Source organism: Gadus morhua, chromosome 14 (genome assembly GCF_902167405.1).
Source record: "Gadus morhua chromosome 14, gadMor3.0, whole genome shotgun sequence".
NCBI classification, from domain to species: Eukaryota; Metazoa; Chordata; class Actinopteri; order Gadiformes; family Gadidae; genus Gadus; species Gadus morhua.
The window spans coordinates 10,159,154-10,183,441 of NC_044061.1; the positions used below are offsets into that span (position 1 = coordinate 10,159,154).

Sequence of the window (24,288 nt, forward strand, 5' to 3'; positions counted from 1 at the left end):
TGTTGACTGACCCAGAACTGTCCGTGCTGTAGAGCTAGGTGTGTGCCTTGTACAATTGGTCCATACCATAGGCACTACTAGCCAACCACCCTCCATTTTTATCTGCCCTATGCATCCAGTCCTGGTGTCATTGTGTAGACAGGCAGATCATTACCATATATGATTGATGGCCTATGCCTATTGATCCAACTAGAATAGTCTCTCACTCTTGCTCACTCTGTCTCTCTCTCTCCCTTGCCCTCTCTCTCTCTCTCTCTCTCTCTCTCCCCCTCTCTCTCTCTCTCTCTCTCTCTCTATTACTCACTCTCTCTCTCTCTATTACTCACTCTCTCACCCTCTCTCTCACTCCCTCTATATCCCTCTCTCTCTTTATTTCTCCTTCGCTCTTTTTATCTACTTCCCTCTCTCTCTCTCTCCTTCGCTCCCTCTCTCTCACTCTCTCCTTACCTCACTGTCTCCCTCTCTCTCTCCATCCTTCGCTCTCTCTCTTTCGCGCCCTCTCTCTCTCTCTCTCTCTCTCTCTCTCTCTCTCTCTCTCTCTCTCTCTCTCTCTCTCTCTCTCTCTCTCCCTCTCTCTCTCTCTCCCTCTCTGACTGGGTCTCTCTACCAATCAGGTGGAGACTGTGTTCGGCTCTCCCAACATGACGGTGGCCTACCACGTCACCGGGGAGGGTGCGGTGTACACACCGGCCGCCGTGCTGGAGGGCCTGGGCTCCTACGGCCGTGATAGGCTGATTGCCGACCTGCGTCAGTACCTCCCCATGGTGACGGCCCTGCCCATCCCCACCGCTTTGTGGAGGCCGACTTCAGCCAGTGGCTTCCAGCTCCAAACGGGTCAGTGAAGACAGGAGACCGGTCGAGATGAATGGGAAGGGACAATACCAGGGACCTGCACGCTAGCTGTGTTAAGGCCTGGTTGTAATTAATTATTCCATGAGCAGGCAATGTCTTGGTATGCTCACAGGGGCAGGGAACCTTGGTTTGTTATCCCCCGAAAACGGAGAGAAAGAAAAAACCTTTGCACAATACACATGCAAACAAAACATAAAAAACGCATTCTACCTGGCTGGCTGGAAGCTATGTGTGTCTATCCTCTCAGAAGCGTCGAAGGGAACAGATGCCGTATGCTTCCCAGCCAGCAACAAAAGCAATAACAAACCCCAGAGCAGAAAAGAATCAACAACAGCACCCCACCACCACAGGCCGGCGGTTGAACAGTGATATGCTTTGCCTTTCCAGTGCTGCGGTTCGTGGGCGCGGGGGATAATCCTCGCTCCTGCCGCTTCTCTCAGATGATGGAACAGAGGCTGGAGAACGCCTTCTCTGAAGCCCAGGCCAAGCACCTGGGGAGCCACAGCAAGCTCTCTGTTCAGGTACCCTAACCCCCCCCTCCCCCCCAAACACCTTGTAGAGTTTACATGAGTCAACTGTTGCCCATTTATTCTCCGTTCAACCCCTTCTTGGGAGTTGAGTGTGAAATGTGCTTCTTGGCGGTCTGCCAGGTAAAGGCTAACACACGCTCCATAATTACCCGTATCACCCCCCTCCATTTACAGTACTTGTTATTTTTTATAATTTATCCGCTCCCCCATTTTTTAATGATCTCTCACTTGCATCCTTGGGTCTAATTGGACTGTTTTACATTAAAATAAATTTGTATCAAACGGTCAAAGCAAGTGAACCATTAAAACACAAATGATGTTCGATCATTTTGTGTCTTAGTGAGTTGGTTTCAGGTCGATATTCATGACCCTGGTTGCTCTTTATTGTAGGGCTTCTTGATTTATTTCAAAGTGAGTAATCTCGTTATTCATTGATACAGTTTCAAATACCTTTGATTGCCTTTCATGGTGGCCTCTTGCCTTTGGTGTTCAGTCATTTAAACAAAATGTTAATTTCTGTCTGCATTATGCCCGTCCGCCTTCACCAACTTCAACTCAACACTTTTGTGCACATCCAGGAATTCCACTTCCTTTGGTAGCTTCTCCTTGCAAATTGTAGGCCTTCAGCTTGGGGGACAGCATGCAATTGAACTGAACTTGGTGCCCACGAATTCCCGTTGCTGTAGTGATTAGAAGCTCATGCGAATAAGTGTGGCAGTGCTTTACCATCTTTAGGTTTTACATTCATTTAATACAGCGTATTCTTTATCTGGATTCCCCTGCCGCAATTGTCATCCTAATTGTTATCTTATCCCTTTCTTTCCTACAATTATATAAAGCCAGTTTATTTTTGTCAAATGATCACTACCTTAGTAAATCAAAGATACTTCCAGACACCTAAGATGGGAATAGATATGTATTATTTTAGTTCCAACCTGGTTCATCTATCATTAATTTGGTTCCACCATGGTTCCTTCTAGATTCATACACCTTTGGTTCCACCCTCGTTCCTTCTAGTTATGTATCATTCTGATTCCTCCCTGGTTCTTTCTAGATTCATACTCCTTTGGTTCTGCCCTGGTCCCTTCTAGATTCATATTCATTTGTTTCCACCCTGGTTCTTTCGAGATATGTTTTCCTTTGGTTCGGCCCTGGTTCATTTTAGATAAGTATTCCTTTGGTTCCCCCCTTCTTCTATCTACACCTCCATGTTATCCGATGGAGATGTGTGTTCCTGGTAGATCCACGTGGTTCCTCACCCCCTCTGTCTCCGTCCAGATGCTGAGGGTCTCCCCGGTGTCCCGGACCCCCGCTGTGTCCCTGGTCTACAGCGTGAGGAATGGCTCCGTCTTCCTCAACGGCACCACCGCCTCCAGCCTGCTGGGTCGTCTCACGGCCGAGCTGGTGGGCTACTACCTGTTCTACCCCCCACTCGTCATCGCAGAGCGTGAGTCTTTCATCTATATGTATATGCATATATATTTATATATACATAAACATTATATTTAAACCTGTATTGACCATTGGAGAGCACACGGCTGTTCTAGAGGGTGGTTTAGAGACAGCCTAGATATAATACAGCCAACGATGAAGAATACCCAGTGAGTCCGTGATTGTTTTAATAGACTGATGAGTTCATCATTCATCATTGAGTGAGCAGTAGAATTATGAAAATTTGGTTTGATTTCCGAGGAATAGGCAAATAAGGATGACTATATAATATTATAACACAAACTCTAGCTCTTATTCCAAAAGTGCCTAATATACATACAAAATCAACCATGAAATGCCTCCAATAATACCTAGGCTCCGACAATGACATATAGCCTAATGTAATATATATTATATACATTTATCCAACAGTTGTTTCCGACCAAGTAATTTGATAGGACAAGGGGCATTCCATGAGTGCTGATAGAGTAAAACAGCACTGGGACTTTTAACTGTATGTTCGATGTAATGGAAAAAGTACAGTGAACCGGTCATTATCACGAAAGTGTCCCGACAGGGTAATACAGAACACAGACCCAGGCGGAGAGGTCTTGAATCACACTGAAGGGTTTTATTGCCTTTGCAAAAAAGAAAATCCATTCTGCTAGATTGTAAGGTTGGAAATAGCCTTCATAGCAATAGGCTCTGAGGTATAGCAGTGGTCTGCTGTTCAGAAATAACAGACTGCTAAACGCCCTAATTGACCACTCAGAATCGAGTATTCAACAAAGCAGTGGAATAATAATCGTTATCCATTCTAATCTACGATTTAAACCATTACATTAGATCGTTATTTTTGATTGTATCCAAACCGTTGCACTGCAAAGATATACATATTTTCCACAAATACATCATTTGAGTTGAATAATGAAATTAATGATGGTCAGGAGTGGGCAAAGGTTAGGGAAGAAGCCCAAAACAATAGAGCTGTTTGTTGTTCTGTTGATTCATCTGAATCAACAGAGGAACTGTGAACAGAGGAACTGTGAACAGACTCTTACTTCACTGGTTGCACAATAAATGAAAACATACAGATCAATTTACATGATAAGGAGAAGTTGCCCCGCGGCAACGTGTAGAACCACACAAAGTAGCAAGCAAGTACAGGAAAATGTTTATGTGTTGCTTGGCAATAGTCAAGTCCCAGTCCGGTTGTGGAACTATTTGTTTTGGCGGAACCGAATAAATGATTTAATAAACAAGCAAATCATAATCTGTCGTTGCTTCTTACTGTTAACAAATAAATGATTGCTTGTAGGACTATTGTAAAAAAGATCTTTGGAGAGAGAGAGGGAGGGAAAAATGCACGAGCCTATGAACGAAGTTTAGCCATGCAGATTTTCAGTATAACAGCACGCCCTCATGGGCGATATTGGTTAAATAATTCAAGTATTCTAATATACTACTTATGCAAGGAAAAGTCTTAGAACAGTATCAGTGTGACTGGGTACCGGGCCACATGATACATTTTGGCATTGTGCATGTGAGTCGCACATAACGGACTTAGGGGGGCGTAGGGGTAACTGTGAGAGATACTGGAGAGAGATCTGCAGTACTTCTTAATGGCTTTCTGAGGCAGTGGCCCCACAACCAAAATTCTTTGGGAGTCTCTGAAATGCAGATGATTTAGAGCAGTCCACAATTCTTGGGCTTCTCCTGTCAAGGAGATGATGTGGAGTAATTGTTGGGCTCAAACGTCCTGCTAAAAGCAATAGGTAGAAGTAGTAGTAGTGGTCCCCGTAGTAGTCACATTATTCCAATATACAGTCTATTTTCTTCTCCAAACCAGGGAGTCACAAACGCAAACAAATCTCCCAGGAACCCAAACCCAGAACACAAAAAGGTCCTCCTAAATAATTGGACCTGTTCCATTTTTATCCTCCTACTTCTACCGTGAACTTAAACTTGTTCTAGGGGAGTGGCATAGCTAAGCAGCTACGTACCGCAGCTTTAGCTCCAGCTGGTTGCAACCCAAGGACACATTAGCATGGGGGGTATGCTCCATGTCACCCTGGGCCCTCATAATGAAGGATGGCTCTGCTACTCACTAGCCCCCTAACCCCAACCCCCACCCCCGAGTGGATGTGTAGTAGTTATCTGGGTTCTACTGCATGCAGGCGGGATGGTGCAGCGATATGACTCGATGTCTCAAGGTCCCCAGTCGACCTGAAGGCGTGAATGAGCTATGGCGACTCACCCCTTAACTGCTCCTCTCAGCACCAGAATAGGATTGAGATTAACAAAAAGGGCAGTAGTAGTGAGCGGGACTACTGTTAAACGTCTTCCTTGTATACGTGAAGCCGAGAGCTCGAAAGACTGCTTGTCATTCCACATAAAATGTAAGTCAAGTGAAGTCAAATGTATTTGTGTGTCCCATCATCAGTTATGGTCCCAAGGGGATTAAGGTCGTAGCTCATGACAAGGTCACAGAGATCGTTCCGGAGAATAGTGTCAGGAAGCAAGGAGAGCGTTGCTCTTAGAGATAATACGTTGGGTCGTGTTGATCTTTCCATGCCGCTAGGAATATTTTGCACTTTTCTGACAACAATGTTCCCAGGGGCCCTGCCATATGTTGGCTGTTTTCCTGCTTCACAGCCTTTTATCATAGTAAAACATAATGTGTGTGTGTGCATTTGTGTGCGTGTGTGAGTGTGTGTGCCTGTTTGCATGTGTGTGTTGGAGTAAGGTACTCGTATCACCCCAGGCCTTGTTTAAGTGGAGCTAAATTCCATTATCCCATACTTGTTCAATTGCTTGTGATGTGCACTTTACAAAGCTGTTCACCTTTTTCACATGCTTTCTCAAAATAAAGGGTCTGATTAGTTTGAGAGAATAGTGTGTGTGTTTGTGTTTGTGTTTGTGTGTGTGTGTGTGTGTGTGTGTGTGTGTGTGTGTGTGTGTGTGTGTGTGTGTGTGTGTGTGCGTGTGTGTGTGTGTGTGTGTGTTTGTGTGTGTGTGTGTGTGTGTGTGTGTGTGTGTGTGTGTGTGTGTGTGTGTGTGTGAGTGTGTGTGTGTGTGCGTGTGTGTGTGTGTGTGTGTGTGTGTGTGTGTGTGTGTGTGTGTGCGCGTACATACGTCTGTTTGCTTACGTGCTTGTGTGTGCGCATGTTGATGTATTCTGGTTGTCAGACAATACTGACAACTTCAATACACATTGTATTTGTACTATCTCGACAAGGTCCTGATGAATAGTTTGTATCTTTTTCATCACAATTTATTCTGGAGAACATCAAGGCTGATGTGCAGCATTGTGTTCTCAATCTTAGTGGATGTTGAGCTGTTCCCCGAGCCCTCATTAAAACAGCTAGTGCTCGTGTCAAATCACATCACTGATTAGCATTCCACAAGATTATATCTATGGGGTTATATTAAAGCAGTTCTCCAGTGTCACTGTTAACATGCTGAAGATCCCTGTCCTCTATGTGTGAATGTCTTTATGTATGTAGGGACAATATATGTATCTGCTGTATCCATGTCTGTTTTTATGCATGTACCACAACAAATGACAATGCAAAAAAAATACATAACCCATTTATTTTTTATGTTTTTATTTATATTTCTTATTTCTCTGTTACTATATCTTTTATCCATATTGTTGCACTTAAAGATTATTAGATTAATTGTGTTTACTCAAATGATTCTTTAAGCTTTTGTGTTATATCGTCAATGTTGAATGCACTTGTAAATCGCTTTGGACAAAAGCTCCAGCTAAATAAATGTGTTTTGATGTAATGCTTCAATGAATGTCCATTTGGCTGCCTGTCTGTATGTCTACCTGTCTTTCTTTGTCTCCTCCTTTGGCCCGCCCGGTCTGCGTTACGCAAGCAGGGTTACATGCAGCGGTGAAGAGTTCAGGCATCAGGGCAGCTCATCACACATCCCTTTGTGCTTTTGCTTTCCAACAGACTGCTTGAATACCTCTGTCAACCCATTTTTTCACCTCTGTTCTCAAGGTCCATGAGGAACGTCTGAATGGAAGTCTTGAAAATAAAAAAGAAAGCTTACAAAGTCTGAATGTCAAAAGCGACCAGATATTACAAAACGGAGAACTTAGGAGCAACAAATTTGACTCTCAAATAATTGGCTGTATATTCAATAAATGATGTGATAAAGCAACACCAGATTCAAAATGCTAAAACGTTTGGTTCATCTGCATGATACTACGGCATTGGAATGCTTATTATTGAGACTAAAACTCTGGATGTCTGGAGGATTCTAATTCATTCGTCTGTTGTTTTTGTACTGTCTTACAGCACTTGAATACCACAATCTAAACTCCTCCATCGCCACAAGAGACTTCTGGGTAATCACAGGTGAGATTGGATTAATATTATAAATGAACAGCAATGGAATTAAAGTGATTAAAGACTATTGAAAAAAAATCTAATTTGCAACAGTATTTACATCACCAACCCACAAGAGATGTATTTTACATCTATGGCAATCGTCTTTACGACGACTTTCTGATCGAATGACTCATTCGCCACGATCAATAGTGATCGACTCATTTTTGTAACTGGATTGAACCCAGCAGCAGCCTGAATGAGAATATTATCATTGGACTTGCTATCGACTGAATCTGGAAGATGTTAATCTTTCTTCCAAACAATTAGAGAGAGCCAGTTAATGGGTATTGGAACTCATATTGCTGCTTTAACAGTTTATCTTACTTGTCACTCTGGCATTTATTGAAGCAGCTGTCAAGGCTACACATCATTAAGATCTACCCTAGTCATTCTTATAAGTGCAACATAGACCGAAACAATAACACAAATTGTATTTTTCATAAATTATAAGTATAAGAGTAAGCCTTGCCCTATCTTCTACAATAGTGCACTATATTGCCACTATAGTGGAGTGATGTGTTTGTGGGGAGAGAGAAGGGGGACTTTGCATGTCCCTGTTTCTTCCAATAGGAGTGGATGCCCCAACTTTCTGGTAATGAAGTGCTTCACCCGATTTAGTGCAGGGCTGATTCAACAGTCGGCCAAATCGTACACGTTTGCACCTTGATCCCTCCCTCATCTTTCACTGATATACAAAAAATATAAAAATCCCGTTTCTCTCTAAATCATTATTTACTGCGTAAATAATGAACAAATACAAAAAGTATTGAATTGTCAGTTTCTTTGTCTTTGCCTTATTTTTGACACACATGTTAAAGACCCCACAGCAGTATAAACATATGTGTGGACGCGGGTCACCCAGTCTTCTGTCTAATGCAGGTGGTGGGGGGGGAGGGATCCTGCAGCTCTTAACCCCGCACTTACTCACAGGAGTGGCTCTATCTAGTCAAGGTCATGTCCTGGGTAATGGGATCTGCTCGCTCCATGAACATGATACACACTCAACATAGAGTTGTGTTGTCTCTAAAGCTGGAGAACCTCAACCTCACACTTTTGGAGTTGTTGAGCGAGAGGCGAGAGACGAGATAGAGAGAGAGCGAGAGACTATTACTGGGTAGAATCTTAAAATAAACACACACTCACACATACCGACACGGACACGCACTCGAGCAGCAGCCAGGCATTTGCATCAGCCTGAGGACATATGCTGGGTTATGTCAGAAGCAGAAAGCCTTAGCTCTTCCTTGATGTGCAGTGCTGCTCAGCCGGACCGCCACTAATCCTGACTTTTACCTTCTCTTCCCCTTGGGCCAGATCTGTACTTTCTCTGTATTCGGTGTGTAGCCTTCTAGACCAGTCTGTTGGAATGCTTGTAGTGTTTCACTGACCACCGCCCAGACAACTGTTCACATTGGGCTATGTTTGTGAAGAAATAGGTCTAATATACAGTATCTCCCAAAAGTGAGTTATTTTGAGGGGAAAATACATTTACACTGTTATAAAGCTGTACACTGACTACTTATATTGTATCAAAGTGTAAATTCTTCAGTGTTGTGCCATGAATAGATTTAATAAAATATTTGCAAAAATGTGAGGGGTGTACTCACTTTTGTGAGATACTGTAACTATGGTCTAGTATGACATTCTAGTATTGTCTGTGTCGGATTGCCTAATAGCTATTCTTTGTCTTTATACTCATGCTTGTCGACCTCATTAAGCGCAATGCAATGGACTTCACATCTTTCAATTGCAGTATTGATTCGAACCTTAATTATTTATTTATTTCCTCTTTCGCTATACCGAGATATTCTACCAAAGAAAGAAGAACCTTCATTATTATTTTTTTATGACGCACAATGTTTCAATTGTTTCATCAACATGTTTTAAAAGGAGCAAGACCTATGGCTCAAGGTGGACTCCACTCTACAGGGTAGACTGCAGACATTCAGGCTCCAACCCACTAGACAAACCTCCCCCCTCTTAAGTCCTCGACTCTCTTTCCCACCTCCCCTAAGGCTTAGATGTGGTTCCACGTCGACGCAACGCGATGGGGTTTATGGAGCCATTACGTCCTTGCGGACCCTCCTTGGTTCCACCGCAAGGGCCTGACGTGTGCCTCCCAAAAAATGTTAACCTCGCGTCGAGGCGACGCAGCAGGAAGCGCTGCGATAAGTCCGCTAACGTAAAGCCGACGTGAAGCCGACGCAGAACCCAAAACAGGTTCAATGCTGCGTCGAGGCGTCTGCGTGGTCATTGCGTTGCATCGACGTAGAACCAAAATCGTTCCTTACAACTCTAAGAGTTGGGGGGGGGGGGGGGGGTGTTCTAATCTTGTGCACCCCCGTTGTTTCGCATGCACCCGTTCCCGCCTCACCCCGGTGCGTGTGTTTGGCTCCCTCTCTCTGCGCAGTGATCCACGACGTGGACGACGTGAGTCTGGACGGACACTACCGCAGCTTCGCCAGCCTGATGGAGCGGCGCCTGGCCGAGCTGTTCGTGGCCGCCGGCCAGCAGGGGCCCCGCTTCCGGAGGGCCACCACCGTGGGCAGCTACACCATTCAGGTGGGGGGGGGGGGGGTCTCGGCCCGCCCCGAAAGGGGTGTGGAGACTCCTGGAAGCCATTGGCTAACCCTTTTTTTTTTTATATATATATACAGGGATGCGTGTAGTTTGCGTACAAAAATGAGAAGCGCAATTGTCAACATAAACGTAACTGACAGTATACAGTCAACTCTATACTGTTTATTAGGACTCATGGTCGAGAGCAACCCTACAGTTTTACTTGTTGGTTTTGTTTTTTCCTTCAGTGTGCAGCCAGACCAGGGTAATTGCAGCGATTTGCACTTCATCGTCTGCTAATTGCTAAGCGAAACAAAACGAAAATGCCTCAAACAACGCAGTAGCCGGTGATCCTCGGAGCGCTGTCTGTGCGTTTTTCGCTAATGAAATGGCAAAGCCGGCTGTCTTTTCATTTGAAAACCGTCAAACCTAAGACGTTAAGCACTTGCAATCGAAGGAAGCTAAGTACTACCCCGGCTAGTGGAGTACTCCATTTAGTTTGAGTGTGTGAAGTGTTTAATTCGAAATAAATTAAAATATATGCATTTTTTCCGGGGAAGGCTTTAATTTTGGTGGATGCTTTTATTTCTGTAAGCGCCCTCAGAATACAGTGAGTGCATGGGCGGCCCCTGATGGGAATCCAACCCCAATCCCGGGAAGTAAACATTGCTAATATGCAGGTCAAACATAAGTCTTGTTTTGAAATAAATGAAACATATGTTTATGTACGTCTCATCAGATGGTGAGCATCCGCAGGCTGGCGGGGTCGAGGAGCCCGGCCGAGATGACCTACTACGCCCAGCAGAACGGCGTTCCGCTGCCGGGGGCGTCGGCGGCCAAGGTGCTGAACACGGTGGACTCCCAGACCGTGGCTCTCACCCTGGGCTACTTCGTCCAGCTGCAGGCTGAACGTAAGCACTAAAGCACAGCTAAGCCCCGCAGCCCGGCCCCCCCCAGTGTTTCCGACACTGGAACTAACCTGACAGAGAGCAGACAGTAGGTGTGACGGAAGGGCGGAGAGGTAAAGACCAACGGGAAGGAATGGAGAAGGGGATTGGAGACTAACGCTTTGGACTGTCACCCATCGTGGGGGGGGGGGGGGGGGGGGGGGGGGGAGAGAGAGAGAGAGAGAGAGAGAGAGAGAGAGAGAGAGAGAGAGCGAGAGAGAGAGAGAGAGAGAGAGAGAGAGAGAGAGAGAGATACCCTTCAGGGCATGTAGGAGAGAGGGCATGAAAGAGAGAGCGAAGGATGGAGGGAGAGAGGGAGAGAGAGAGCTAAGGAGAGAGTGAGAGAGAGGAAGCAAAAGAGAGAGAGCAAGCGAAGGATAGAGAGAAAGAGAGAGATAGAGAGAGAGAGAGAGAGAGAGAGAGAGAGAGAGAGAGAGAGAGAGAGAGAGAGAGAGAGAGAGAGTACAGATGGTGCACAGTGGGTGCGAGGATAAAGATGAAAAGGTGCGGCAGATTGTCTTCCTTTTTTTCCTAATCTCTGTGCGATGCTCCGGGCACAACGTTTGTTTGTTTGTTTGTTTGAGCTTCAATTCTTTTTAGTGCCCAGAAAAGAGAGCGAGGGAGTGAGAAACTGGGAGCAAGAGAGTGGATGAGAGAATCCGAGAGAGGGACACAGAGTAAAGCTTGTCAAGCAAGAGGAAAGGGAAGTGGGTGCTGCAGTGTGCCATGGAGTGTGTGTATTTACCTTCACCTCCAGCAGCGGCATCAGGCTGGCTGTTTGTCTGATTATTTTGCCGGAGTGGGAAGAGTTTGAAGTGCTCTTGGTGGTTTGCGAAGGCTATTTAAGGTTTCCATTGTACTCATAAATAATGTTTTGAAACTGTCCAATGGTTTGATTCTGCTGCAATGTTTACTTATAGATGCATGGAAAATCGACATGAGAACACTCGATAAATAAAGTATTTATGATCTTGACATTTTTTTCAGCGGTGGTCAAGAATCCACCGAACAACCTTTGGATCCTTGCGGCGGTGCTGGCCCCCATTGCCGTGGTAACGCTCATCATCATCATCATCACAGCTGTGCTGTGCAGGAAGAACAAAAATGACTTTAAGGCCGATTCCATTGGCAACCTCAACCCTCGAGCCAAGGTATGCATGCATTTATGTGTGTGTGTGTGTATGTGTGTCTGCACGTGTCTGCGTGTGTCTGCGTGTGTTTGCGTGTGTGCACCTGACTGTAGGAAGATTTATGGATTGGTTGAATGTCTGAGCTATGATTTCAGCTTGTTATGCTTTATCTGCAAGATATTGAATAACAATATAATACAATCTTATCATCTGACTCAACGGAATAGGGAGGTGATTCTTACTCAGATGTTGTGTTTCCAGATGGCATATCGAAGGGATGCGGGCTACTTCCACCAGGTAGCTACCATTTTCTATCTACCATATCATTTATATCTATCATATCTTTAATAATTGATTTATTTTGTATTATGTGTTTTTTTACTTTTCTTAATATTAAAAAAAATGTTACCAATTCAATTCAATTTCTCTGACAACAACAATTTGTGATGATTTATGAACCCCACTGCTTCTATAATTGACTGTAAGTCGACTTGGCCTTCTATCATTATAGATAGCTCTGAGTCGTAAGGTCACACTAATCCGTCCATACCCCCATACAGGCTGTAAAACCCTTCACCGCACTGACACAAACCCAAGCTATGGCACTTGATGGAATACTTCTGCTGGTGTTTCCCGGTGCTGCAATGCAAATCTATAATGTGTTTGTCACGCTAAGCTCTCCCCTCAGTTCAATAGACCAGGCCTCGACCACACACACACACACACACACACACACACACACACACACACACACACACACACACACACACACACACACACACACACACACACACACACACACACACATGCCGGTATCTGAGGCTGCGTGAGTATGCCCTACCCACGTCCACCGGCTGAAACTGATTCGTGCGAATAAGACGACGCGAGAAGGGTTCTATTGACCTTGTAATCTCCCGTCAGTGTGCGTGGGCAATGTGATCGCACCTGTGTTTTGTATATGCGTGTGCAAAGCCCTGTGCCAGTTGTTAAGTGGACAGTAACAAGGCGATGAGGGGGATAAACTAGGCAGGCTGGATGAACCTATTGAAAGTCCATCTGGCATGATGTCCTTAGAACCCTGCAGCACAGATACACGGATCTCCGTACCCTAAGATGGCAATAAGATGCCAGTTGGTTTGTAAATGTGCAAAGCCCATTGCTTTATGTGATTGAGTTTTACCAATAGATGGCTGGTGGTTGCACTTCTTCGTTCTGAAATGGCACATTTTAATAAGCGAAGCTTTACCGAGGGTTGATTTGCTGCCAAGGGAGCGGAAACGGGTGGAGTCTCGGCTCTCCAAGTCAAGTTGATTTCATTTATGCAGCCGGTCTCAAAAGGCTTCCCAGGCCTCGTTTTATGGCACAAGGGGGATCGGGATCAGCTTTTATTTGGTTGAATTGAACATGAAAGCCATATCTGATGTCACTATTCAGCATGTTAATACAGAGCCTAATTACCACCACATAATTAATTACCACCTCCAAAAATATGAACATTTTCATGCTTTATTTTGCGGCTTTGCGAATGTAAATGCTCCTGACAATATCAACGTCTGGGCCTACTCCGAATGCCATTCGGTATCAACCAAAAATCAGTTTGATTTCTGAACCATAATATTAAACCTCAAAAAAAGATGTATTTCTTTTTAGTGCTGTACAATATACATCTATGTCTCTTTTCCATGGACCTAACTGCAAGATCAAGGATGGAATGTCCTGGCCTGCTCGCAGCCTGCTTTTACACCACCTCTGGAGGATATCAGCCGTGTAAACCAGCCAGGACCTTTAGAACTTGAAGAATGTATCACTGAGCGCACCTTGCTAGCATGCCTGTGTGGGGCTGTGTGTGTGTTTGCGTGTGTGTGGGTGTGTGCTTGTGCGCGTGTGTGTTTTAAAAAGAGACAGAGGGGTAGGAAGTGTAGGCACTTGAGGGTAGTACGACATATTGATTTTACTGGTGCTTGGGTACAGTAAGGCAATGGTGTGTGACTGACAATTTATGACAGCACTGCTGAATCTTTTACAAGTGTGTGGCAGAGATGTGGCGGTGGGTTTGTGTGTCTGTGCGTTTGCGTGTGTGCTTGTGTGTGTGTGTGTGTGTGTGCGTGCGCATATCCGTCCGTGTACCTATTTGAAATCTGTATGGCCCTTTTCTATTTGCACAGACAATTCAGAGTGAAGTAAGACAAGGGAATCCCGCTGCGAGGCGTGACCCAGCTCCCCCCCAGCTCCCGCCCCCCACAACCCTAACAACCCCCCCCCCTTCCCCTCATCCTTTGTAATGTCTAACTTCATCACGGCGTCTCTCTGAATCTGGTCACGTCACTCTGCCCACAGTGACTCATTTATTCGACATGAATTGGGAGGGAGGATGAAAAGAGCTTCGATTAAAGCCATGCTTATCTCTCTCAAGGCCCCTTCTCTCGTCTCCTAGCCTTGCGCCCTACATCCTGCTGCAGTCCTTCCTTTTCAAATTCTTCATGTTTATAAAGAAGCCATTCCACATTCCAAGTCCGGATGCATCTTTGCATGTCGGGGTTTGTGTATGAGTGTTGTCCTCAGAATCTGACTTTATTAATATCCAAAGGTCTGGAAATTAATCTAAAGTCTGATGGCAGATTACCTCAAATCTGGGTGAAACAGGGCGTTTCACTTCTTTCGACTCATACTTGTTCCGACCAATCATTGGGCTGGAGTAGTGGATCTGTAAGCCCCTCATTGGCCAACACGAACTGGGCCAGCAATAGTTAGCATTAAATATATGTCTGTAAAGGTTTCAAATCAACATTGTACGGACTGTCCACTGCATAGACACACTAATTTAAATCTGAACGCTCCATCCACTTGACAAATTCCTTGTCTTTGGTAGAATGTCTTGGTAGTGAAACAGGAAACTAGGGGTGAGCCCTCTCACTGTCTGAGAGTATTTTCTATTGTTTTGTCGATAAGCCTAGTGTATATTATCAATGCCTCTCACTTTATATTAGGTTATATTATTAAACATCACCCCCTTAAAGCTACAATGTGTCGGATTGAATCCCTCCCAGTTGGTAGGCGAGAGGCTTTAAGAATTCAGAAATCTCAACAACGTGGTTCTCTCCAACCTAACTGGCTGTGCAACTGTTGGACACGAACTAAGCGTAGCTCCGCTGGCTGGGTGCCATGAGTGGGTGGGCTGCCGATTATTGTTCACAAAGAGAGAGAGGTTCGTGCTGGCCAGCAATGAAACCAGCATCGATCCGATTAGCCTAAAGATACATCCGGCTCATTTAATGCTATAGCTCGCTAACGCCACCTCCACCTCTCTCTCCCCTACCCCACCCCCCTCTGCCGACGCCCCACACCGCCCAGCCGGTGCAGGGATTCGACTACGCCAAGCAGCACCTGGGGCGGCAGGGGGGCGACGAGGAGATCCAGCCTGTGACCCAGGACACCCTCATGATGGCCTTGCCCCACCGCGACGGACCCCTGTCCCTGGAGAAGCCCCCGCGGCAGGACAGCATGGCCAGCAGCAAGAAGAACCACCACGCCGGCACGGACACGGGCAAACGGTGAGCGCACGTACCCTGGTCACGTGCTACGGCTCTGGCTGGCCCGACGCCTGGCCTGGACAGGTTTGGTATTATAATTGCCTTGTTTGCGTCCTGGCCAATGTTTTGTTTCAGTTTTATTCCGTGCCACGCATTACACATTCCACGTTTTTGTTGTTGTCATGGGGCCATAATCTATTCCATAATGAAACATGACATTGTGCCGAGGTCAACCCGCAGCTTATATATGTATAGAATACGACACCATTCGTGTGTTTGGGCCTATGTGTGTGTGTGTGTGTGTGCCCGTGTGTGTTTGTGTGCATGTTTCTCCAATGACCTTTTGAATCTGTCTCTTGTCAAAGTGAAGCCATCACCAGCCTCCTGATTAAAAGAATGTCGTTAGCGGGTGTCCATGCAGGTTAGGGGGGCAGATTATCTCTTATGAGCGAGAGCTGTAGACCTGCCTCATGTATTAATGGCAGTTTAAGCATGGCTAAGTTAAAGCAGTTTACAACACACAATTAGTCTTCACAGACATTGACGTTGCCATCTTATTATACGATGATTAATCAATGTGGTGTGAAAGCAAATCCCTACGATTCCAGGAATGTGAAAGCCCTTTTTTTCTAGAGCTCTGTATTACGGTGTGATATGATTTTATTGTTCTTTTTTATTATAATAATCATCATTAGTATAATTATCATCGTTGGTATTATCGTCATTGCAGCGCAGGTGTGTGTGGTGCTGCTTGTGGAGACGTCGTGTAATGACATAACCGGAGTCTGTGGGCGCCAAAGCGTGTTCTCTCCTCCCAGCTCACAGCCTCCTCTGTTGCTATGGTTACTTGCGCTAGGATGCCGACGGAGGACGGTTCCGTCATTGGCAACGAATCAGAGAAGCGGAATTCGAGCAGGGGCGTGACGGTGCAGAAAGTCTCGGCGCAGCACAAAGTGACAAAGGAGGAGCGGCGCAGAAGGGAGGGTGAGAGGCACAGGGACGCCAGCACACACATGATGCCTACCCACAATCCTCTCTGGCGCCGTGGACACCCTCACGTACGCTCGGAGTTCAGAAAGCATGTTTTATAAAACATGTCTCTGGTCAACTGCGTTGAACACACACACGCACACACACACACACACACACACACACACACACACACACACACACACACACACACACACACACACACCATTGAAATCGGGTCCAATGCAACCTTCTGAATACTACCCCGCCCCCCTTCCCCCCTCAAAATGGTATCCAATCGGCAGCGAGCAGAGTTGGACCTAATAATGCATGAGGTAGACATTGTATGACGATAGCATACTTCAATGCAGTGAATGGCAGAAGCTGATCCATAAATTGACCCCAGTCAGTTCATTGTACACAGTATTTAGAAGTCATAGCCTTGGGGGGGAAAGTCTCGGAACAAAGGACTAACAGATGTAAACCAATCACTGACTGGCGCGACGAGAACCCTGATTAATCCTCTGCTCTATTATTCCCTCTGTTATTTATGAGCCACATCCTTTCATTTATAACGGCGCTGTCCTTAATAAAACGATTTAATATAAATTCCATTAGTTAAATCCATACATGATTCAGCCCGACTCTAAAACGGTATTGATTGTGTGTATTTTAGTGACTTTAATAATGCATGGGGGGGATGAGTCGAGGCGGGCTGGCTGCGGGCTCGTGTCGTAACGCGTCACTGAGGTAATGGAGGTGCGAAGACAGATGGGCTCATCGCTGGCAGACATGAGTGGCCCGAGCATCTGGGGTCAGGGATGTGTGTGTGATTTATCACCCGCGGCGCGCCTCCTCGTCCAGTGACAGGAGAACACCGCCGTCTGTGGGGAGCTCGCATCAGCGCCGTGCCGGAATCCGTTTACCTTCCAACAGTGGTGCATGAAATGCAGAACGACGAGATAGATGTTTGATACGGAACCGGTTTCTGCAGATGATTCTATTACCTTGTTTATTCGTTTATTTAACAGGGACTGAGCACAACACAGTCGTGTGGGCCAGAGCTTGCTAGATAGCTAACTTGCATCTGTGGTTTCCTGAGCAGGAAAATACTTGTGCACTGTACACCTGAACAGGGTAAGGTGTACAGGGGTATGATGAGAGTATACGGACGGCTGTCATTGGCTTGAGAGAGAGCAGAGGTCCTTCCCCAACCGTTTGTTTGCTACAGAACGATCCATTAAAACAAATAAAAGACAGAATCAATGGCTGAAGAGTCCATGATGGTTATGATAAGACGCGTGCTAAGGCGTACAGAGCGTTAACTACAGTGTGTGTGTGTGTGTGTGTGTGTGTGTGTGTGTGTGTGTGTGTGTGTGTGTGTGTGTGTGTGTGTGTGTGTGTGTGTGTGTGTGTGTGTGTGTGTGTGTGATAGATCCGTATGACAGCTCGTCAGGTTCCCTGCAGCTCATCTCCATTAAGCCTACAGCAGCCCTGGCATCCTACTCACAGCCAGCCTCCTCCGACCGCAGCCAGGAGTCGGCCGTCGTCAACGGAGAGGTGACCCACGCACATGCACGCGCACGTACATGCAAACACAGACACAGACTAACACACAGACACAGGCACAGACAAACACACACACACAGACACAGACACAGAAAAACAAACAGACACATGCACCCACACAAACACACACATAGCCATAAACATGCACACACAGAATCAGACCTACTGACGTATAGAATAGCATTCACACCTGGTCACACACACACACACACACACACACACACACACACACACACACACACACACACACACACACACACACACACCCACACCCACACGTGTTCACATGCACATGCACATATGCAGTGACCCAGCTACACACAGTCACACACACACACACCCACCCACGCACACATCGATATAAAGGCCCTTACACCTGCACCCCTCAAAATGTGCTGACGTATAGGAAAACACAGATCTACACACACACACACACACACACACACTATAAATGCATGTTTACCATGTATAGGTAGCCTCGCTGTTTCGCTGAAGCAAACTCGATACTATAAGAAGAAATGGATTCAAAGTAATTTGTTCTGCAGCATTTGGCTAGCCCCTCCCCCCCTCTCATCCGTCCTGTGTACTGGATTTACTGCTCCCCCTGGCAAGGATTTGAACCTGGATGCACTTGGATGGTGTTGTTAATGAATAACAACAGCAAAACAGGCCTCCCTTTTTATCACCACCGTGTTGAGAGAGGATGGGAAATGAAAGAAGGCCATGTTAAGGTTTTGCTCCACATTAACTTGAGGAAGATGAGAATCAGGATCATTTAAATCCTCTGATGGTATTTGGCAAGGCTTGCAGCACAGCAGAGAGAGGGGGCGTGGTCTGATTAGGCTATGATGTAATGACGGCATGCTAACTTGATGTGAACTGTCTCCCTCTTAGTCCCTTCAGTGATCCCAATGGATGAATGCATTGGAGCGATTGAAATAATTATCAGAGAAGGCTTTCACTTCTAATAAAATCACCAGCTTTACAATGGATTTGATTGAAAACCATTTTGAAACGGTTTGAATCAAATCAAGGAATTCTAAGTGAAACATTCTTCCCTTAGCGATATCCGTCGTTATTCTATTGATATTCCACCTCAACATGTCACTCCCAAAAAATGATGTACTGTATGTCCTCACCTCCTTGTATCCTCGTCTCCTCGCCTCCTCTTTCCCCCCCCGCTAGGTGAATCTGGCGCTGAAGCAGAAGTCGGACATCGAGCACTACCGTAACAAGCTGCGGCTGAAGGCCAAGAGGAAGGGCTACTACGACTTTGCCTCGGCCGACGCCGGCAGCGGCAGCAACGTCAGCCGCAAGGCCCCGGACCAGCGGCCCCGGGGTGGGGACACAGGACACGAGCGGACCCCCGGAGAACCAGGGAGACCGCCGGAGCCCGACGATGAGCGGGGTGACTCCACCTTCGTCAAGTCTCGCCGGAGGTGAGGGGGCATGGGGGTGACGGTGTGAGAGGGGGACCAAAAGGGAGGGAGCGATCGAATGCAGGCCGTGGCCGGCCATTTCTGGGCCCTTGACCTCATGCGCTAGCCCTGAAAATGTTTGCGACCCCAATATTTAACTCTAATTCTACTCAGTTTGTTTTTAACCCGATCAATGTCTGTCTTTTGTGTCGATGTCCACGTGATCGTAATCGCATCGCTCTACTCTAAGGGATTAGTAGTTGTTCGCTCGTGGCTATGAATCAATAGGGAGTCAGTTTGTATGTGGCAGGATGTCTATGAGACCTTATTCTTTTCAATGGTTTTGCTAAAATGGATCATCATATATCTGTTACAGATATATGATGATCCATTGCTACAGTAGCATATGTCATCGATCTCCTGCGACCACATATGCAAATCACTTGACCCCAAATGGGCTCTCGACCCAAATGTTGGGAACCTGTGTGCTAATGCTTGGACACTTTTGCCTTTTACGTTTTAAATTAAGTAAATTCATCCGTCATTTAGCAGACTATGTTTTTATCCAAAACGAAGGGTGACTTAGGACCCTCAAAACATACAGTCACTGTATGTTTGTAGCTGACCTTGTTTGAAAATAGGCAACAAATTGCAAGTGCGTAGAGGAATAAGATGGGAACTTTTTTTATGATATGAGATGCATTTCGCGCAAGAGCTAGATATCATACTTCACATTTCACATCTTGCCAAGATGTAGAGAGTAATCAATTGGCTATGACTTGCAGCCGCCCCGCCATAGCATGGCTTGTTAAGTTGGCTGCGTGTTTAATCATACATGCTGCTTCAGCACTGCTGGCGGCTGTCTGTCTGTGTGTGTGTGTGTGTGTGTGTGTGTGTGTGTGTGTGTGTGTGTGTGTGTGTGTGTGTGTGTGTGTGTGTGTGTGTGTGTGTGTGTGTGTGTGTGTGTGTGTGTGTGTGTGTGTGTGTTTGCATTTGTGCGTGTGCGAGAGAGTGTGCGTGTGTTTGAGAGTGTGGGAGCGTGTGTGTGTGTGTGAGTTGGTGTGTGTGTGCGTGTGTGTGTTTGTGTGTGTGTGTGTTTGTGTGTGTGTGTGTGTGTGTGTGTGTGTGTGTGTGTGTGTGTGTGTGTGTGTGTGTGTGTGTGTGTGTGTGTGTGTGTGTGTGTGTGTGTGTGTGTGTTATCGCTGTTTATAAAGTCAGTGTACTGATATTTTTCTCCCTACATAATCATTTTATCAGTGCTGCATGATGTGCTGTCCATCTTCTTTCTCGATAATAATGAGACATAAGCTATATTAGGCTCAGGAGTACACTGGACCCAGCTCTGTTATAGGCTGCAGAGGCAGCAATACATGAAGATGAAATCATTTATTCAGAACAAGGGGGTTACTACCCCTCTGATACACCGTGGCCTGTCTTTAAAGTCTAAAGCGATATCCTGCGATAAGCTTGTGTACAGAAAGGTTGGATGTGTTATTTCTGTTACCAAACCTGTATACAATCATGAATGTTTGAAATCTGAAGTGTAAACAGCCCTTGAGAAGGGTTAAAGATACCCATCTTCTCCAGTTGATTGTAATGCAGGTAATTATTTTTGCTACCTCAGCTGTTTCATGAATATTACATTCTCTTCAGGATGAACTTGAGGGGGGAACATTAATCTTGCGATGTTAATGCTATGTTTGTCTTGGAGCACTTGGCAAAGCACTTAAAACAGATGATGCAAGATGTTCTCGCAAATATGGGAGTTGAACTTTATGTTTATAATCACATAGTCATAAAATAAATAGATTTATGCAAGATGATAATTAACACAAATAACATTGATGATCACCAGAGCTATTATTTGCTCTCAATCTTCTTGTTTGTATGCTCTTGTAAGCAGCCTTGTATACCATTTGCTCGAACTCAAATGTTAATTCTAGAAAATAAATGTTCCATTAATCAAACAATTAATACAATAATCATTACATGAATCAACCTTTTGAGTTTACACGTTATGCGTGGTCAACGGACCACCACCCCGCCATTGTCTTAGAGAAGGCTAACGGCTCCCACCTAATTGCTACGAACGTTTCCAGTCGTTAACCTCGCCCACACTACTTCAATACTAATTCCAAACGCTTGTGTTAACGGTCAGGCACTCCCAGGTGGGGCAGCCGGCCTACCGCAGCAGGCAGAGCATCAACAGCCCCAGCCCAGGGGGGACGGAGATAGACCTGCTGGTGATGAGGGAGAGACCCAGGAGAGGCATCCGCAACAGCGGCTATGATGTGAGTCCTTTCTTCCTTCTTCGTCTTCTCCCTCGACTTCTTCTTCTTCTTCTTCTTCTTCTTCTTCTTCTTCTTCTTCTTCTTCTTCTTCTTCTTCTTCTTCTTCTTCTTCTTCTTCTTCTTCTTCTTCTTCTTCTTCTTCTTCTTCTTCTTCTTCTTCTTCTTCTTCTTCTTCGTTTGCTTCATCTTGCTCTTCTTATTATTTTTCTTCTTCTTCTTTTTCTTCTTCCTCTTCTTCATCTTCTTCTAGTCATTCTTATGTTTCTTCTTCTTCTTCCTTTTTCTTTGTCTTCTTCTTAATTTTTAACTGGAACTTAACTGGAAGATTTACGATAAGTGTCCCTATTGAGGCTCACTCTCTGTTATCCCCTTACAAGAATAACTAAAGGGATGTTTCTCTGAAGATCCCGATTTTGTGCTTGTTGTGAAGTCACACTTGTACAGACCATGTGAGACTGTTGTAATTATTTAAGATGATGATGCTGATGATGATGAGGAGGATGATGCTGATGTTGAGGAGGATGATGATGATGAGGCTGATGATGATGATGATGAAGATAAAGATGATGATACAGCTCTTCTCTGGCGTCTCGGGCAGTGCCCAGGGCAGCCATGCGTAGACGCCAAACCTGACTTCCCAGGTGTGACTTTAACAACCTCACTGCGCTCTTATGCACTCTGGCTCATTCATATTTAACAGTTTCGTTTTATAGGGTTATCGGGTATGATTTCAGAAAGCCAGACCGACGTGCTCTGCACTTTTCTACCTCCATTATGATACAGTTGTGTGTGTGTGTGTGCGTTTGTGCGTGTGTGTGTTTGTGTGTGTGTGTGCGTGTTGCTGTGGTGGTGGTTTTCAAGGAAACGTTTGTTGCTAGACTTCTTGGTATAGCAAATGAACTCCCAGGAAGTCTTTTTCTTGGACAGAGTCCAAGGATACCAATGCAAACCATTGGGACAGCAGCCACAGCACGCTCTCTGGTTAAAAATGGTTGATGTCTTGGGTTAATGTTATCGATGTTCCTGTGTGCCCGGGTGTACGCAGTGTATTGGCTAGTGCACTTACCAAGAATCCATCCATGTAGTTCATTTTAGGAAAACATAGAAATTGTAGACCGAGACAATATATCCCTTTGATGTATATAATCAAAATACTGAATCAATGGCAAACAAATACATTTACTTAAATTAATGTATTTCCCCAAGTCAGAAAGACACTGTTGTGATTGATCAGAGCTTCATTCTGTGTTCTTTGGATGATTACAGAGACAGATATGCCACCTGCTATACTAACCAACTGAAGCGCCTCATTTGACAGTAGTTGAAATGGATAGGTATGTTATACTTTATTAGTCACTCAAGTCACGTCACCATACTCCAACTCTAGTGTTTCCCTTTTCTACCTACTCCACTGTAGATGCTGTCCTAATCTAAATATATAATGTTCCACTGCCACCTTACTCACAGTGTGTAGTGTAGAGTAGAACAACGGCTGCTGGGGACAGAGCAGAACACCCGATGTGGTGGAGTCGGTAAGGGTAGGGAGATGTCCTCCATCTAAGTTCGTCTGTGCTGCCAGGCTAATGTGGCGTCCCGGGACCGTGGTACAATGCAGTCAGCAGCCGCTCTGTGTCGATTCAAACCCAAGTTTTCCCTCACGCCTGCCGTCGGCTGCAGCCTCTCCATCTGTCGGCTCCACCCCTTCTTCTCGCGTTCTTACCCCGAGAACGCCGGAGCCCAGGCTGCATGTCGAGGTGAGGAGGTGGCTCCTCTTGTGCTGGTGACGTCTGCTCTGCAGGTTGTAGATCTGGGTCATCTTGTCATCACACGTGTCACCGTATGTACAGTAGAGTGAGCCAGGTCACAACGTCACAAAGTCAAAGTGACCTAGATGGGTAAGCACACATCTGTTGGGATGTACAATACCTGAGAGGGAACCATGATGCACTTGATTCTCCCCCCGACTACCCCTTACCAAACCACTGCGACAATAATCTACCAGGCTGGTGTTCTGATTCCTAAAGATACTCTGCAGTCTGTGAAAACCCTTTTTAGGAAACTTTTTTTGTGTAGCGATAGCCTTTTTTTTTTGCAGTTAATCTAATATTGATGGTATGCTTGGATTCTTCTCATCCGCACTCATACGTCGCTTGGTGTGCACGCAAAATGACTAAAGGCTAAAATGTAAAACGCCCCATCCGTGATGATGCCTTCCACTTATCCAGGCTATTTTGTTCATTTTGTTTTGCTATACGGCAAGTTTGACCACAAGTGTAGGTAAGATAGATAAGATGAGGGGGAGGGGGGAAATAAACGTCTGTAGACCGATGGCAATCTGCTGCAGTGCTTAATTACTTGTCAGTAATTTGCAGGATTGTTTATCGCTGCAGTTAATGCAGGAGAAAGGGCTGGGGTGGAGAAGGGGGGAGACAGGGGAGAGTGAGCCAATGAATAAAGCGCACCCTACTGTCCCACAGTTGTGCTGCAGCGCCCAGGGGGGGGGGGGGGGGGGGGGGTGACACACGGGCATAACTGAACCACCAATGGATCTGCAGTAGCAGTAAAGCTGACATATCTAAAGCACGGCAGCAGAAGCAGCAGCAGGAACGTAGCATAAGAACAGTAGCATAAAATACACTGTTTCTGGCTCTCTCAG

General features: G+C 45.6%; 1 protein-coding gene across 1 annotated transcript in view; it reads left to right on the forward strand.

Annotated features, from left to right (window-relative positions):
- The window catches only part of kiaa1549lb (KIAA1549-like b), a 60,423-nt gene that overhangs the window by 29,969 nt on the left and 6,166 nt on the right, over positions 1-24,288 (forward strand). The window contains exons 5-17 of the mRNA XM_030377365.1: positions 615-834; positions 1,240-1,373; positions 2,661-2,829; positions 7,127-7,186; positions 9,630-9,781; positions 10,518-10,689; positions 11,713-11,876; positions 12,117-12,152; positions 15,207-15,406; positions 16,242-16,369; positions 17,790-17,914; positions 19,109-19,362; positions 21,500-21,632. Coding sequence (XP_030233225.1) covers positions 615-834; positions 1,240-1,373; positions 2,661-2,829; positions 7,127-7,186; positions 9,630-9,781; positions 10,518-10,689; positions 11,713-11,876; positions 12,117-12,152; positions 15,207-15,406; positions 16,242-16,369; positions 17,790-17,914; positions 19,109-19,362; positions 21,500-21,632 — 1,947 coding nt within the window. The remainder of the gene's footprint in view (positions 1-614; positions 835-1,239; positions 1,374-2,660; positions 2,830-7,126; positions 7,187-9,629; positions 9,782-10,517; positions 10,690-11,712; positions 11,877-12,116; positions 12,153-15,206; positions 15,407-16,241; positions 16,370-17,789; positions 17,915-19,108; positions 19,363-21,499; positions 21,633-24,288) is intronic.